General features: G+C 30.7%; 1 protein-coding gene and 2 long non-coding RNA genes across 3 annotated transcripts; all 3 read left to right on the plus strand.

Annotated features, from left to right (window-relative positions):
- The first annotated feature begins 1,638 nt into the window (after window positions 1–1,638).
- LOC115958251 lies at window positions 1,639–4,330 on the plus strand. Its single transcript, XR_004084488.1, has 2 exons — window positions 1,639–1,822; window positions 3,781–4,330. It is a non-coding gene; the product is annotated as an uncharacterized LOC115958251 (long non-coding RNA).
- An 8,053-nt stretch (window positions 4,331–12,383) lies between these two features.
- Window positions 12,384–15,027, plus strand: LOC115957884 (toll/interleukin-1 receptor-like protein). The gene is made up of 3 exons (XM_031076225.1): window positions 12,384–12,986; window positions 13,482–13,669; window positions 14,766–15,027. Exons 1-3 carry the CDS (start codon window positions 12,493–12,495, stop codon window positions 14,774–14,776), a joined length of 693 nt encoding a protein of 230 aa, XP_030932085.1. The 5' UTR covers window positions 12,384–12,492; the 3' UTR covers window positions 14,777–15,027.
- A 1,971-nt stretch (window positions 15,028–16,998) lies between these two features.
- Window positions 16,999–17,357, plus strand: LOC115955064. Its single transcript, XR_004084020.1, has 2 exons — window positions 16,999–17,197; window positions 17,304–17,357. It is a non-coding gene; the product is annotated as an uncharacterized LOC115955064 (long non-coding RNA).
- The last annotated feature ends 70 nt before the right edge of the window (window positions 17,358–17,427 follow it).

Consider the following 17,427-nt stretch of genomic DNA (forward strand, 5'->3'; position numbering starts at 1 on the left):
AGATAATGTGATGATCCCAGATCATTTACCAATACATTAGTTGACAACATTTCTAGCATATTCATGAGAGGGATGAAGCTTTGAAATCTAACTAATTGGGAAACCAATGCAGGACAACCATTGTTTACTGCATGCTCAACCAAGGATTTTAGATGGTCATTTGCCTCTGTTAAGATTGCTTCCCAATCGTATAGTCCTTTACAATAGAAGACTAAAATGAGACTGACGTGAGTTTTCTTGATAGTAGCTTTCAACTTTGCTCCATTTTTCGCTATTTAGAATGGGTATGAATGTATGATGAATAAAAACTTCCCCATTCCAAAGAAATAAGGGTTTTATATATATATATATATATATATATATATGTATGTATGTATGTATGTATGTATATTAAAAAGAAAAGAAAAGAAAAGAAGGAACCTATGGGGATTTTTAATTTTCAATTATTTATTCTTGGGGATAAGTACTTATTTTTCATATTAGCAGCAAATCCAATTGTATTTTGTTACAAAAAATTTAGCGACAAAAACCTAAAAGGTTTCTGTAATTGGAATTTTTTAGTGAAACTCTTTGAACTAACGTCACTTCTAACATCTAATCTAAAAGAAGCAGCAGGAAAAGTTTTTGCATCAAACAGGAGGATAGGAAGTTGTCTCTTGAGCGGCAGTGACACAAAGATGAAAGCTTGATTGCTTGTTTTTTTCCCCCTGGTTTTGGATGTATTGATGTATAGATACTAACTTAGATTTTCCCATGACGTAGTTTTTGTCTGATGTACCCAAAAAAAAGAACACTATTTTACTTCTTTGATATACTGACTGTAGACTTGCTTCTTTAGTGCTTGGTTGGCTCTAAAGATATTTATAGTCTTTGGTGTATTGTCCGTTTCTTTTCAAAATACATACTCTAGAGAAATCCAAGTTTTATCTTCTTATATCTTTGTTGCAGTTCTGATAATTTGTGGTGATTGAAGTCAAATGAATTTGAAGTAATGACTCAACCATGTGTACATAGAACTTTTCGATTGGCAAGAATTCTCAAGTGTTTTGTAACGATAAGAGAGAAACTATGCAATGAGCTGACTTGGGATTTTACAAGGAAACCAAAGAGCAAAACAAGGGAAGTGATTGCACCAGGCCTCATGATCCTAGGGCTAAGCTTAATTTTGCCTTAGTGGCAAAATGTTGCGCAATAAAGAGCCCACAACCAGTCAAAATAGGCCCAAAAAAGCCTCACAAAAATGGGCTCTGTCCTCTTTCCTTCCCAAAAAAGAGGAGAGAGGAAACAAAATACAATTGGTGAACTAAAAAAGTAATACTATCCCAGGCCCAACCCTTTGTAACTTATTGAAGATTCAGTTGAGCGTTATAATCTATATATATATATAAAACCGAAGCTTCTGCTAGCTCCACAATTTTCCACGTCACCTCTTTTTTTTTTTTTTTTTTTTTTTTTTTTAATTCTTATTATATATATATATATATATATATAGATTATCAATTATAACCCTAATCCTTTCACGTCACCTCTTCTTCTTTTTTTTTTTTTTTTTTTTTAATTCTTCTTAACGTTTTTTTTTTTTTTTTAAATTCTTCTTATTATATATATATATATTTATATAGATTATCAAATTATAACCCTAATCCAAGTTACAACTCCCTCTTCAGCCTTCACGTCTAAACCCCAAAACCTCTCTGTTTTCTAATATATGCCAAAACTCAATCCTCCCGCCGCTGCTGCCGCCATGGATCACCGCCACTACATCGATTTCTCTTTGCCTCTCCATCATCGCTCAATCTAGCCCATCATGTTTTATTTTGAGGTAATTAAAACATGTTTTTTACTCTCCTTTATTTCTATATATTGCTCTCTTTCTATCCACTTCAATTGTTCATGGAATTTTGTTAGTTTGTGGTTGTGGGTTGCTCTGGATTTAAGTTTTTTTGTTTTTGTTTTCATGGAATTTTTGTTGGTTTGTGGTTGTGGGTTGCGGGTTGCTCTGGATTTAAGTTTTTTTTTTTTTTTCTTTGCAGATTTCCACGTTTTCTTCTTCTTACTTTGTTGTCAAATCTATGGCAAAGAACAATCACAAAATTTTTGTAATTAGATTTTCTTTTTCCGTTTTTTTTGTGTGCAATTTTTATTGGATTTTTGGTTTCTTGGGATTCTTCTATTTGGTTTTAATTTTGGGTTTGTTTTAGTTGATATATAGTGTTTTTCTCATCTTCATTTTACATTGGTTTGGATTTTCTTTTTCCCTTTTTTTGGTTATGCAATTTTTATTGGATTTTTGTTTCCTGGGATTCTTCTATTTGATTTCAATTTTGGCTTTGTTTTGGTTTGATATGTAGTGTTACTGTCGTCTTCATTTACATTGGTTTTCCCTTTTTATAAATTATTATAATCTCTGGATCTTATTATATGATAGCCTATGGAATGTTATGTTGGGGCTGCCACTATTTTGGATTTCGTGGGAATTTTTTTTGAAGGTTGGGGTTGGTTAGTATAGTTGTTTGAGATTGCTGAACATGTGTTTGATAGAATGCTTAGATGCTGGTGTTGCTGCAACATGGTACTCTCTTTTCTTTTTAAAATTCTCTCTTTTCATTAAGTTTTTTTTTCTTACATGTACACAAGCCGTTTGATAAAATTTGTAAGTGATTTTTTGTTGTTGTTCTAGAAGTCATAATACATGGAGAGTGGTAAGAAGGAAGATAAGTAGGGAATGTGATGATGTGTTGTTGATTTAATCAGGGTGAGATGTATTTGTTGGCCTTATTTCTCAATGTCATTTTTTGTGTGATGTAAAAACATGACTGTCATTTTTTTTTATGCTTTTTCAATTGAACTAGGATGGATTTTTTTTCTCCAACTTAAATGAATGACTGGCTTTTATGTGTTGCACCTATTCTTTGAACTTGCTTTCAAGTTTCACACGATTATATTCTTTAAGAAAACATGTACATACTCCAAATTAAAAGGTAGACTCTAACTATTTGTATTAAAAATTTGTTGTTTTTTTCCTCTTGGAATATACTTTTAAATCCTTTATGAGATTTTGTGTTACCAATATTTGCTATAGCTCAATTTGTTGTATAATTTATAGTGGTGGAACTACTGAGTGTGTATTTTGGTTTCTACAATGAAAATTGTTGATTTGAGATCTCTAAATGTGACAAGAATTATTTGCGAAGTTGTGAAGTTTTGTTTAAAGGTGGGGAGTAGAATTTTGTGTTGGGCCGGAAACATAGGCAACCACAAAATTTAAGAGGGTGGTTAGAGATGATCACCCGGAATGGAAGTGGTGGCTAGATGGTATGGATGATATAATATATTAAGTAAATGTTTTGAGTTGTTGTGAGAGTGAATATTATTTTTTCACTTTAACATTAGAGAAATCGTTGCATCAATAATAAAAGCATACACAAGTAACTTCATTCTATTTTTCTCCTCAAAATTTTGATAGATATGGTAGTAACTTCAAAGCATACACAAGTAATTTATTCATATTATTTTTTTCCTATAAAGTTTTATTCTCTCATCGTCACCATTATCTACTCATCAATATATTTTAGCGTACCAATTACTTGCATTGGTACCAATTAATGAATTTCCAATAGGTTTAATTCTTTTTCTTGGTGATAGGTTTCAAATTTGCTACATAGTACGTTTGGTCTTTGTTTTCCTTTTTGTTCTTGAAAAGATATAATAATTTCATCGTTAGAAGATAGTTGGAAATATTTACAAATTTTCAATTAGTCCAGAAATTTGATTTTCCAGGTTCCAGGGATGAAGGAGATCAAAATTTCAAAGGCCAATTTGATGTAAGCCGTGGCTTTTGTGATGGGTGGAATTCAAGAAGCCTGCAATGATATTTAAATATACATAATACCAAGTTTTGTATTTTTATATTCCCAGTATGTGATATATTGTTTTAACCAATCCAGTTGATTGTATTTTTATACTCCCAGTATTTGATAATTGTTTTAACCAATCCAGTTGATTGTATTAGTTGCGGTGGAGGTTGGCTATTATGGTCAAATCGAAACCAAAGGCAAGTTAGCTGGACCTACCAATTTGAGCATTGGCCACATCCTTAATGATGTTAGACTACTTGGTAGTTACTACTTGGTAGTTGGTTCTTCTATTAGGAATATATTTTTCTCTTGTGGCTCCTTGAACAAACGGACCAACAGAGAAGATAGCATTTGAAGCAAAGAACTAGCTGGGTTTGCTAGACAATGATGTATTGGATGGAGGAGTATCCCCCATGTATTAAGACTCTACTAAACAGTAATGTACCTGCTCATTGAAAAAAAAAAAAAAAAAACCCAAATGTATTTGTAGCATTTTTTAGTGGAATTTCTTGCTTCCTTTCGGCATTTTTACTATAGTGATACTCCAAAAAATTTTAAATCAAATATTTTTTTTTTCTATTAAAAGTTGTGCTATTACCCCAATCCATTAAAAATTACTACTCATGTTTTAGTTTTAAAGTTGTAATATCTATTGAACAATATAGTATTTTGTGTTTAAATGCATTAATATTGTTCTTTTTTTAAAACCAAAAAATTGTCATATTTGAATGATATCTTGAATAATCACTAACTATATATAGTATATTATTAATGTCATCTCTTATTTATAAGCATTTCAATTAATTATATAAGTTATTCCAACTAAAATAAAATGAAATGAAGATTTAAAATAATATTTTAAACTACCATAAATAAATATTTGATATAAACTAAAATTAATAAAATTCTCTTTTTAAAATCTTATTTTCAATAGTTTTCCCGTGCATCGCACGGGTTAGCGACTAGTTATATATATTATGGTGCTCTCTAACTCATGAATATGTTCTCTTCAGCATTGTGATATTCTTCTCTATTAGACTATTTCCTTCTCTCTTTTCTCGTCTTTGTACAAGACCTCAATTGGTAGGGAGTTCAAATTCCATATTGTTGGATGCAAGGGTATCAATAACTTGTCAACTCTAACATTGCATATTTTGTATAAACAAGTACAAACCTTGTATTATTGTAATAACTTCAAGGGCATCTTAAGCCTTATGGAATCATTAACCGGTAAAGAATGATGAGGTGAATTGTTCAATAACAAAATAAATGTACCCACATATGCAACAATTTCAATAGATTAAGTATACAGGGCAGAGATATGTAATTGAGGTTAGTATTAGGACCCTTGAGACTAAAAATCCCTAATTTATGTTGACATTGAATCAACCACTACACATTCATTCGTCATCTCCACCAAATGCTTTCTGCACTATGAATTTGACTTGTAGTATTTCAATAGATTGGATTTACTGTTGGCATCTCTTCTGTATTGATACTGTTAGAACATGGTTTTTTATTGTCATGAACCATTTAGGCAATATCAGAATTCATAAGCATCCATATTTTCTGTTTTTAATCCCTAGGTCACATCCTTCTTGTATCTGCCTCTACCCATAGTTTTGTATCCCCAGAAAGATAAATTAAGAAAATAAATATGGACACCATCTGAAGCTTTCTACTTGTCCATAAGGATTCATATTTGATCTTCCCTTACTCATCTAGTTTTTTGACAATTTCAATCTATTATTTTGAAATGACCTACAAAGTGGATGACGGATGGAAATTGTGAAACACCAATAGTTATGAGAGAAAAACATACTAAAGTGATGTATCTAACTTTAATAAGCAAAATGTAAATAGTTTTGATTTTTATCCAACAAGCTTTCATTTTACATTTTTTTACCATTAGTGAAATTAAGGTTTTGTAATTCGTCCAAAAAAAAGAACAAAGGATATGCTCCGGCTTTCTCACAGTTTATTACATTCTCCCCGGGCTGTTTCTTATTTTGCTATACGGATTATCTGAAAAGAGAGATCATTTCATTGTCCCCTAAATCCATTACTACGTACTTGTAAGTTTTTATTGTAAATGTCTAATTTTGTATACAAAGATGTTACCACTTTTTAGCAACTTAAATGTCATTAATTTTAGGAAGACAATGACACATGGAAAAGATGAACCCAAGGTTCCTCTGAATTTTTGACAAGCTGATGTAAGAAAGAAAAAGTAAAAATTAGACAAATTGATTGATATGCAACACCAGAGAGGATTTGGACACAAACCATGCCACATTGTGTTAGTCACGGTCTTCATTTTTCATTTTTTCTAAACTTGCTATACATACTGTTGGCTCAATTCATTATAGTTTAACTCAGAAACTAATTTGTAATTTGATACTGCAGTGAAAATCTTTATAACTATAAGATCTTTAGATTTTGAGACGTTGATAGATTTAAATATATAATCCCATGTCAAGATAAAGTTCAGACTGAACAAAAGTAGTAGCCAAGTTGTCAAAGAAAATGACGAAAGCATTGTTACTTTTCCTAGGACTCAAATGAAAGGTGGTTAACATTAAGAAAAAGAAATGTTCACCAATACGTCCATGACCAAAACACCGTGTTCTTTACAACCTTGACATCACTATCATCCCCCAACATATCATTACCCTCTTGCCCTATCACCACTGCCACCACTACCTGTTAATAGTATCTTGAGGTAGAACAAAAATGCTCACATCAGCACTCAATTTTGTTTAGATTTATTCTAATGCATCTCAAAATATATTGGATCTATGCAGTTCCTTTGTTTCAAAATCTCTATTTTCCCCCTTTCATTGAGACCATATATGCTTAAGAAGATTGGATGACCAGAATACCTGTGGCTTTCAAATGTCAACATGACAAATCAAAATCTGTCAAGGAATGTGCCCATTGTTCACGAGTAAAACATTTTTAGGCTTGAAATCCCTGTGAAATACCCTTGCAAGGAAATCAATTCTAGATTCGGTAAAAGCATGAAGAAGTAAGTCTGTATTATTGCACTTTTTACATTACAGATGCTTGTGCAGCCAAACATTGAAATTGAAATCTAAAATATGCTGGAAAATTTTAAGTAGCAGAAATTACAGTATTTAGAATATTTTGGCTATCTAAGGTATGTTTATGCTGGTAAGAGGACCACTCTTCCAAAGGTGTGATAGAAAAGTTCACACAACGATTAGTGACAACAAGTTGACACAGGCTCATCTGGAGAAGCAAAACACTGGCATAATGGGATTTGTAAACTATTAGATAAAGTACTATATTAGTCGAGTTGTCTAAGAAAAAGTTCCTTCAAAAAATCAATTATTAACTTAGAATATGTTTTGAATTCTCACTTATGAAATTCATCACTTTAGACATCATCAAGATTAGATTACGTTGATAGTGAAGGTACTCCAAATGCAATCCTTACCTCTGTAGGATAAAATTCAAAATCATCAAAGACTTCAGGTCAGTTGGAAATTTGGAATAAAACTTAGCAACAATTCACAGGGAAAATAAGACTGATAGATTGAAAAAAAAAATGTCATCAATATATTGTATCTATTTGCTTGCACAAAAAATTCTTTTTTAAGTGTTCTGACATTTGTAGAAGGAATTTATCAAAACAATTAATTGCAACCTGTAAGACAGTACAAATAAAAATCTTCTTGAATAATTTTTGGGCTCAATTTTAAATCATGATCAGGCTTAGAACATGACTATGTAATTTTGCCTACAAAGATTACCGCAAGCAATAATTTTCTACAAAAGGTTTCCGATGAAAGAGTGAATACAGGCAAGCATTTTTGTTTTTTTTGCAAGTACATAATCATGATCTATAATCTTCAATCTTAATACAGCAGGCCCTTATCCATTTGCAACTTTAGGACCTTAATGTGTAAGTTTACACAAAATTCAACATGACTGTGTCAAGTCATTGAATAAAAATCATACATAGAAGGCATGGAATTGTTAATTTTACTCTCTAAGATAAAAATATTAAGTGGATTTTTTTTTGGTTAAAAAATGTTGAGTGATCTTAAGGCCCTTTTTTCTTGTGGTCTAAGTAATGTTTTTATTATATATATATATATATATATATATATACACATTTGTTTGTGGAATTCTGATGATTTCATCTAAACTCAAAAAACTCTTTATATGGATTCAATAATATCACCCGATGCTTTAAGGTCTTCACAACTTTAATTTGTCTAAACTCAAGTCATGGGCAGTTGAAAATATGTTGTATTCTTTGAATCTTTCCTCATTTGTCTTAACTTGTTGATTTGACACCATCACAGTTTACACAAAACCAACTCTTATGCTGATCAAATCAGATTGGCTACAAATTAACAGCAAATATGTATAGAATCAAACAGCTGACATGCACTTGACTAAAGTAAAGCTGAATAGACATTATTTCAGAAGGAATAAAATATTATTACAAAATTAGTTATAATTTATTTAATATTTTTTTATTGAAGATGAATTTTGACAAACCTATTATTAAATTGCATCTTCTTCTTATAGTTTCTATGTTTGCAAAATTTCTATGTCATTAATAAATTATTTAAATTACAAATTTTTATAATTTAAAATTATGCATAAAATATAAGTTTATAGATCATATAGTAAGTAATATCTAATTGACATAAAATTTAAAAGGTATATTAAAAGCATAAAGATCATATAATTCAACGATTATATTTTAAAAATATGTAATAATATATTATTTTATTGAATAAGATTTTGTACCTTATTTTTGTAACTAAACTTTATCAAAATATAGAAAGAAAATTTAGCCCTGAAACAGTTTTAATGTCATTTTCTTTTCGAACGTTTATTTTGGTCTGCAAAGTAAATGACATGAAATGGGAGAAAGAGACTCCAAGTTTTTCGCAATTACCAAGTCTACTACAAATAATAATAACTATAAATAGCTTCATGAATAAATATATATGCTATAATTGATTGGTTAATTAACATTAACATGGATCGAAATAGTTTTGTAATTGAAGTGGATCATTGATTTCAGACCCATCCAACACGTTTTCAATTTAAAGGCACACAACATATTCTTGTTTTAACTCTTATGTTTGAAAAGATGGAGATATTTTTCTTTTGGTAGATGGAGATATTTTTTTGAAAAGATGGAGACAGATTAAAATGGAAATGTCCCATCAAAAAAAAAAAAGGGAAATGGATACACTTTTTTCAATTCTAGGCCCACATCATTTATGTTTTTTTGTTTGTCATATTAGTCTTGCTAAACGCGTCAGGGTCCACACCGAGCGCACATCCAAATCCAAGAAAGAAATATCAAATTTCCTTCCTACTTTCCACCGGCATGAGGCATCAGCTACCGTCCAAACTCCAAACTATTATTCCACATCAAATTTTGTAAATCTATATTAATAGAAGTTTTTTTCTTTTTTGATAGATAATATTAATAGAAGGTTTCTTTTTGTTTTTTGAGGGGTTATATTAATAGAAGTTAATACACACAATCATGCTCTTATTAAAACTTGATTCACAAAAAAAAGTCTCCTATTAAAACTTTATTATCTACTTAATCAGAAAATTAAAATTCAAAATATTTACACACTTATTAAAATTCTATTATATAATATGATTATAAAATTAAAACTCATATCATGGTTGAAATAGATTCGAAAGTCGTTGTCCTTACTCCTTAGAAGAAAATTAATACTTATTCAGCAAAAAAGAAGAAAATTAATACTTGACCGAGTTGGGTTATAATGGAAATGGATCATTCAGACCCATCCAACACTTTTTCAATTTCAATTTAGGCACACAATATGTTTTATATGTTATCATTATTTTGCTATATATTGGTCTTGTGAAACACGCCTGCAACATGCTCATAATTGTACCACACACTTTGCCATATTTGTCTAATATAGTAGACTATGATTGATTGTCTGTCACATATATCTACCATTTTTTCTCCACCACTCACAGTATACCACGTAAGATAATTGTGTCAAAGTGTGTTAAGATCCAAATTTCCAAAAGTATGCACCTATTCAACAAAGAAATTTTCTTAGTACTTTTCTCATGTGGCATCAGCTACACTCCAAAGAGAACTCTCGGTCTCAAATAGACCACATCAGTCTTCTCAGCATCCCCTTTAGTAACATTTTGGCCATTTGGTAGCAGTGTTTAGATATTAGTTTTCAAAATGATGTAAAAGCTGTGATAAAAAACGTGTAGTGAAAAAATGTATTTTGAGTACTCATAATGTAAAAATGGTTTGGTACTATGTTTCTACAATATAATTAAAAAACTGAAAACACACAATTGAGTGTTTGGTATGAATATGTGTTTTTAAGAAGAAAAAAAAAGTGTTTTATCTATTGTCAAAATCATGTAAGTCCCACGATTTTTAAAATAATGACAATAATATCATTCAAAATTGTTACTTGAAAACTAAAAATAACCTTTTAAGTGTTCTCAAAATACAGTGTTTAAACACTCTACATTAAGAAATGTGACTCAAACACTCTTTGTTAAAACAACATTACCAACAATTATCAACACTTAAAAAGTGAACACTTGGTTTAAACTCTGCTATCAAATGGGTCCTCATTTCTTAACTTTGCAATTCCTACTCTCTCTAAAAAATCCAGCAAGAAATATCTTTTCTCTATAATTTCTTATTCACATTGCTTTCTTGAACTCTGACATTTCTAATTTCTTTGCATCTTTAATTTCTTTATCCTCTTCCTTTTAGGTCTTCTCAACCATCCATTCAAACCACAACGGCTTTTCTAACCAACCAAGGAGCCTCCCGTTCGTCTTCCACCCCCATCAATACAAATATGATGTGTTCTTAAGTTTTGAAGGTGAAGATACCCGCTTGGATTTTACAAGCCATTTGAATGGCTTTTTGAATTTGAAGGGTATTATTACCTTCATTGATTATGAGCTCCCAAGGGGAGAAGAAATTTCTACTAAACTTCTCGAAGCCATTGAAAGTTCAAGGAGTTATTGTATTCTTCGAAAATTATGCATTTTCCACCTGGTGTTTGGATGAACTTGTCAACATTCTCAAGTGTAAGAAGAATGGCAAAATGATGCTACCTGTTTTTTACAAGGTGGATACCTCAGAAGTACGCGACCAAAAGAGAAAGGAATGAAAAGAATAATTTTAAAATATTCTTTCCTTCCCTTGTTTGGGAGTTTTAATGAAGGAAATGAAAAGTCCATTCCCTCATTTAGGAGTTTAAGTGGGAGGGAATGGAATGAGTAGGAGAGAACACTCATTCCTCTCTATTCCCTTAAAAACCTCAAATTTTCATTCCCTCGAAATTGAGAGGAATGGGAGGGAATTAAATTAGATTTAATGAATTTTTTACTAAAACTCCAAAAATACCCCTATATATTCAACCTTTTATTTTAAAATAGGAGGTCTAATAGTAATATTGTCATAAAATGATTCCATTTCATTCCCTCCATGTTACTCCCAAACAAGATTACTTGTATTCCATTCATTTTCATTCCTTTATTTTAAAATATCCAATCAAGGTTATTTAATTTAATTTCATTCCATTCTTTTCCATTCCTTTCTCTTACTTAAATACATTTCATTCTCTTATGATCATTCCATTCCATTCCCCTATGAACTCCCAAACGAAGCCTAAGGGTGTATTTATGAAAAAAGTTTGTTTATGTTAGTATTTAAGATCTCAAGTGTGCTTGGGAATAGTTTATTTGCAATAACATATTTTCTTAGTATTTATCAAAGGGAAAAATTAATGGATGCCCTAAGAGCATAGGTTTAAAAAAAAAAAAAAAAATTTATAGGAAAGAAAAAAGTGACTTAGTTTTTTGACAACTTTTTATATTTTCCATAAAAGTGGTATTAAAACTTTTTTAAAATAGTCAATTAACAAGTGCTCTAAGGGTACCTATTGACTAGATCATTTATCAAAAATATAATTTTTGGTAACTTTTATGTTAAATGTGTGTCAAAAAAACTAAAAACTAACTTTTTTTTAAAATAAAAAAAATAATAAAGTTAGATTATTTGTAAAATAGTTGAGACAAAAAAAAAATAAAAAATTAGGGGGCCAAATGCACTCTTGGTGTAATATTTTTAAATGATTGAGTTAAAAACCCTTAAACCAAAAAAAAAAAAAAGTTAAAAAATTGTAGAAAGGTAAAAGGCGAACAAGTGAAGTTTTTGCGATAGAAATGAGATTTATTGCACCGGGATGTCAATTCTTACTCAATCTTTTTCACTCCTAAAAGTATTTTTCACTACATTGGACGACCAATTTTCTATTTTTATATTACATTACGCATTTGGACCACTAACTATGAAAGTAGTAGTACGCTACTACTGTAATTTCACATTTGACTTTCTTGGTCTTCTTCGCCTCACAACAACTATATGAAAATAACATTCATTTCCTTTGCTCTGCCATTCCCATTCTCTCTCAACCCATTGAGAAATCTCTTCTTCATAATTTTCATTCTTTTTGCTTTCTTAAACTCTTAAAACATTTTCAATTTTGTCACATCTTTCTTTCTCCTCTTTTCTTTAGATCTTCTCAACCGTCTATATATCCAAATCACAATGGCTCTTCTAACTAATAAACGAGCCTTCTTTTCATCTTTCACCCAACGATCTAAATATGATGTGTTCTTGAGTTTCAGAGGAGAAGATACCTGCAATGGTTTTACTAGCAATTTGAATGGTTTTTTGAGTCTTAAAGGTATTAACACCTTCATGGATGATGAGCTCCAAAGAGGAGAGAAAATTTCCACTGAACTTTTCGAAACTATTGAAAGTTCAAAGATTTCGATAATTGTATTCTCTAAAAACTATGCAACTTCCACTTGGTGTTTGGATGAACTTGTCAAAATTCTTGAGTGTAAAAAGAAAGGCCAAGTGGTGTTTCCAGTTTTTTACAAGGTGGATCCATCAGAAGTACGTAGCCAAAAGGGAAAGTTTGGAGAAGAATTGGCAAAACATGAAGAAAGTTTCAAGTATGACACGAACAAGGTGCAAAGATGGAGGGCTGCTCTAAATGAAGCCGGCAATTTATCTGGTTGGCATTACAAAAATGAGTATGTATTTAATCACTACTCTATTATCACCACAAAATTTTACTATTAAAAAATAACTCCTAGAAGCTATATTGTTTGTTTGTTTGTTTTTATTTTTATTTTTATTTTTTTTATGAAAATATTATATTTTGATCATATCTTTCATTACGGAGCTAGTTAAACTATAGCAGTTAATGATAGCAAGAGAAGAATATATGATTGATACTTATCAATTAATTAGAAGCTTCTCTCACAAAATCTTTAGAAAATATTCTTTTCCAAAGAAGATTTTCCATGCATCTTTGTGCAAAAAGACTAATATTGATATCCTAGCTGAACAATAAAAAAAAAAAGGTATTTGTATTGACAGTTTAGATCTATGAATTATGTGCCATTTAATTTAATTAACAAAATTTCAGTTGTAGTACAGAAGCTAAACAAAATTAACAATTTTGAATTCAATTTAGGATCTTTTTTCTATTTCTAACATTTTTTTTAATGCTTTGTGATTGGCAGCCTCCCTCAATTTATGTTTATCCAAGAAATTTTTGAAGGGATCTCAAGTGCTAAATTAAATTGTTCACAATTATTTGTTGCTAAATACCCAGTTGGAATAGACTCTCGCGTAGAGGAAATAAGTAGGTGCTTAGATATTGAGTCAAACGATGTTCGCATGTTAGTGATCCATGGTTTTCCTGGAATTGGTAAGACAACAATTGCAAAAGCTATTTTTAACTTAATTGCATATTGTTTTGAAGGAAGCAGCTTTCTAGAAAATGTTAGAGAAAACTCAAAAACAAATGATGGTGTACTCCAATTACAAGAGATACTTTATGATGAGATCTTAGGGGGTAGAAATTTGAAAGTGCATGATATATCTAAAAGAATCAAAGTGATAATGGAAAAACTTCATCAAAAAAAAATTCTTTTAATTCTAGATGATGTGGACAAATTAGTCCAAGTAGAAAATTTGCTTGGAAAATGCAATTGGTTTGCTTCTGGAAGTAGAATTATTATCACAACAAGAGAGAAAAAGTTGCTATCTACTCTGCGAGAAGATTGTCATTTATTTTACTATAAGGTTAAGGAATTAGATGAATGTGAATCTCGTGAACTCTTTTGTCAACATGCATTCAAAAGAAACAAGCCTACAGAAGATTATTTGGAGCTCGTACACCAATTTATAGGTTATGCCAAAGGACTTCCATTAGTTCTAAAAATAATAGGTGCTAGTTTATATGACAAAAATTTACAATGTTGGAAAAGTGCATTAGATAAGTACAAAAGAATTCCTAATTCAGATATTCAAGAAGTACTTAAAATAAGCTACGATGGATTGGACCAAATTCAACGGGATATTTTCCTTGATATTGCATGTTTTCTTAAAGGATCCTGCAAGAATTCGGTTTTAGATATATTACAAAGTAGCAATTTTCATGACCCATACTATGATGTTGAAAAACTTATCAATAAATCTCTCATAGATGTTGCAAAAGATGACAAATTATTGATGCATGACTTGATACAACAAATGGGTTTGGAAATAGCTCAACAAGAATCAGAAGTGTCAAAAAAATATAGAAGGCTATTGTGTTATGAGGATGCTCTTGAAGTACTAAATAGAGATACGGTATAAGTCCTTTTGATTTACCTTTTCCCTTTTCTCACAATGCAAATGTAATTAATTTTTTCTCATTGTGTTTGATTTATCATTTTAATGTTGAAGATAATTTTGTTTTAAATTTAATAATCATATGTTCTGTTGTCTAACGTGATTCATGTGATTCTTTGTCCAATTAGGGATTAGATGAAATTCGAGGCATAAGATTGTCCTTGCCACAACCAAGAAAGATGCAATTGAATCTTGGAAAGATGAAAAGTCTCAAATATTTAATAATTCACAATGTAATTTGTGAAGACCTTAAATCTCTTCCCAATGGGTTAAGGTTACTTGATTGGAATGAATTTCCTTTATTGTCCTTGCCGTCCACCTTTGAACCTACAAAACTCGTTGCACTTTACATGCGAGGGAGCCATATTGAATTGGACGAGCATTTCGAGGTATAATAACAGCATTTATAAATTCTTATTAGGTTTTTTTTTTTTTTTTTTTTTTTTTTTTTTTTTTTTTTTTTTTTTTTTTTGGCTAAAACCAAACCATGCATTCAGTACTATATAAAATAAAATTTCTATAATTTTTTTTTAATAAATAAAATCAAATTGTGCACAAAATATTTTAAAATGTACACATAACCATAAAGAATTTATGGTCCTAATAAATGAACTATTGATAAATGTTTTTTTTTTAATTAAAAAAAAAAGGAGTAGTGCTACAGATATTACAAGTTTTACTATATTGAACATACAAATTGATGTGTCACAAATTATAAAGAGACAATTCAAATATTTATTTATGAGGTGGTTGAAGCCTATCAATCACATTCATTGCTACATTAATTTGTAAGTTTTATGTTTATAAAATTGTAGTACCTTTAGCATTTTTATTTTAGAAGTGTGTATTATAATTCATAATTGTAGTACCTTTATCATTTTTTTTTCCCAAAAATGAGCTTGTAGCCTTATTTTGTTTTCTTTCTACTAATAAATAAATAAATAAAAATCTTCTTTTGCAGAGGTGTCGATTCGAAACATTGAAATATATGAATTTCGCATATTGTAAAAATATTACAAAACTACCCGACTTCTCAATGATTGCCCCAAACATAAAGAAGTTGGAGCATTTTGGATGCATAAATTTAGTTGAGGTTCACCAGTCTGTTGGACTTCTTGAAAAGCTTGAACACTGGAATCTCGATGAATGTCGAAATCTTAGAATTTTACCAACAAAGCTCCAGTTGAAATCTCTTAAAACCTTTTATCTCTTTGGTTGTGAAAGTCTTGAGCAAGGAACGGAAAGTTTAGTGTTGCTTTCATCAATAGGATATCTCACTGACCTTCGTGAGTTAGCAATAAATTTAAATAACGTGAAAGATGTTCCAAGTAACATCTCTGATTTACAAAATCTTAGGAGGTTCACTATGTATAATTGTGAAGAATTTCCAAAAGCCATGGATACCCCTAGTTGCTTCCCCAATTTAGAACGTCTAGGTATATCTTACAGCAACTTTACTACCCTCCCTGAAATTGCTATCATATTTCCCCAATTAAAGATTCTAGCGCTTTTCTGTTGCTGGAACCTTTCGAAAATTCCAAGACTTCCACATTGTACATACATTGTATCTGCAAGAGGGTGTAATTATTTGAATTCACAATCAAGAGGAAGATTATTGAATAAGGTCTCTCTTTCTTTCTCTCAAAGTTATAGAATTTTTTTTGTTAATTGAAGATTATTACTAAATTTGCTAAACTGAAGTTTCTTAATTTTGCTAATGGCAAGCAGTTTGGAGAATTTATAGGGCTTCAACAAAATATCGTATGTGCAAGGGGAATACGACATCAGGATTTTGATTCTGAAACAAACTTTGAATCAGAATCAGAATTTGATTTCGGGGAAGCTACATCTGAAACGGGCTTTGCATTTGAAACAAACTCTAATCCTGAAGCGGACAATGAATCTGTATCAGAATTTGAACTCGATGAAGCTACATTTGAAACGTACTCTGCATTTGTAACGAACTCTAATCCTAAAGCGAACAATGAATCTGTATCAGAATTTGTAACGAACTCTACATCTGAAATGGACTTGACATGGAAGCTTTATGATTATTATTCACTTGCACTTCCAGGAAGTAAGATTCCAAAGTGGTGGTTCAACCATCAAAGTGTTGGAAGTTCCATATCATTCTTGGTCGGTCGGAAACTTCCATCATGTGCTTTCTGTGTTGCACTAAAAGTGGAACTGAAGGGTGATGTGCCATATGAATTTCGTAGGTTTACCTGTTCTATCTACATGTGCATCAATGGTTTTGAAAGATGTCTTGTGGATGCTGAATTTCCATTAGATCCATTATCTTTTATGTGGTTCTACTATGAAAAAAATAGGTCTTTAGAAGACAGAATTCTAGGGGATTGGAATGACATTAAGATTCGATTTGAATGTTCAAAATATGATCCTAAAATAGCAAAAATTACAATAGAAAGGTGCGGAGTCCATGTATCATGCATTTGTCCTCCTTGCAACTTCGCAGCAAATGAGGATGCTGACTTCAACCCATGTCCACCATTGAACAAAATGAGAACCTCTTGATTGAACTTCAAACAAATATGCCAAGGTAACATCATTACTCTGAATTTGGTTTTATTTATTTATTTATTTATTTTTTAATCCCAAGTGAGTTATATGCAAAGTCACCAAATATGAATTCTCACTGTATGCAGTTGTGGTGATGAAAATTCTTTAGGAGGCATGAGAGGAAGCACATCAAGTATTTGATAAAATGTTACTTTGGGCTAAATGAACTCACTCACTCTCTTACTTTACAAAAGAGGAGGTTCTATATAT

Source organism: Quercus lobata, chromosome 8 (genome assembly GCF_001633185.2).
Source record: "Quercus lobata isolate SW786 chromosome 8, ValleyOak3.0 Primary Assembly, whole genome shotgun sequence".
Lineage (NCBI taxonomy): Eukaryota > Viridiplantae > Streptophyta > Magnoliopsida > Fagales > Fagaceae > Quercus > Quercus lobata.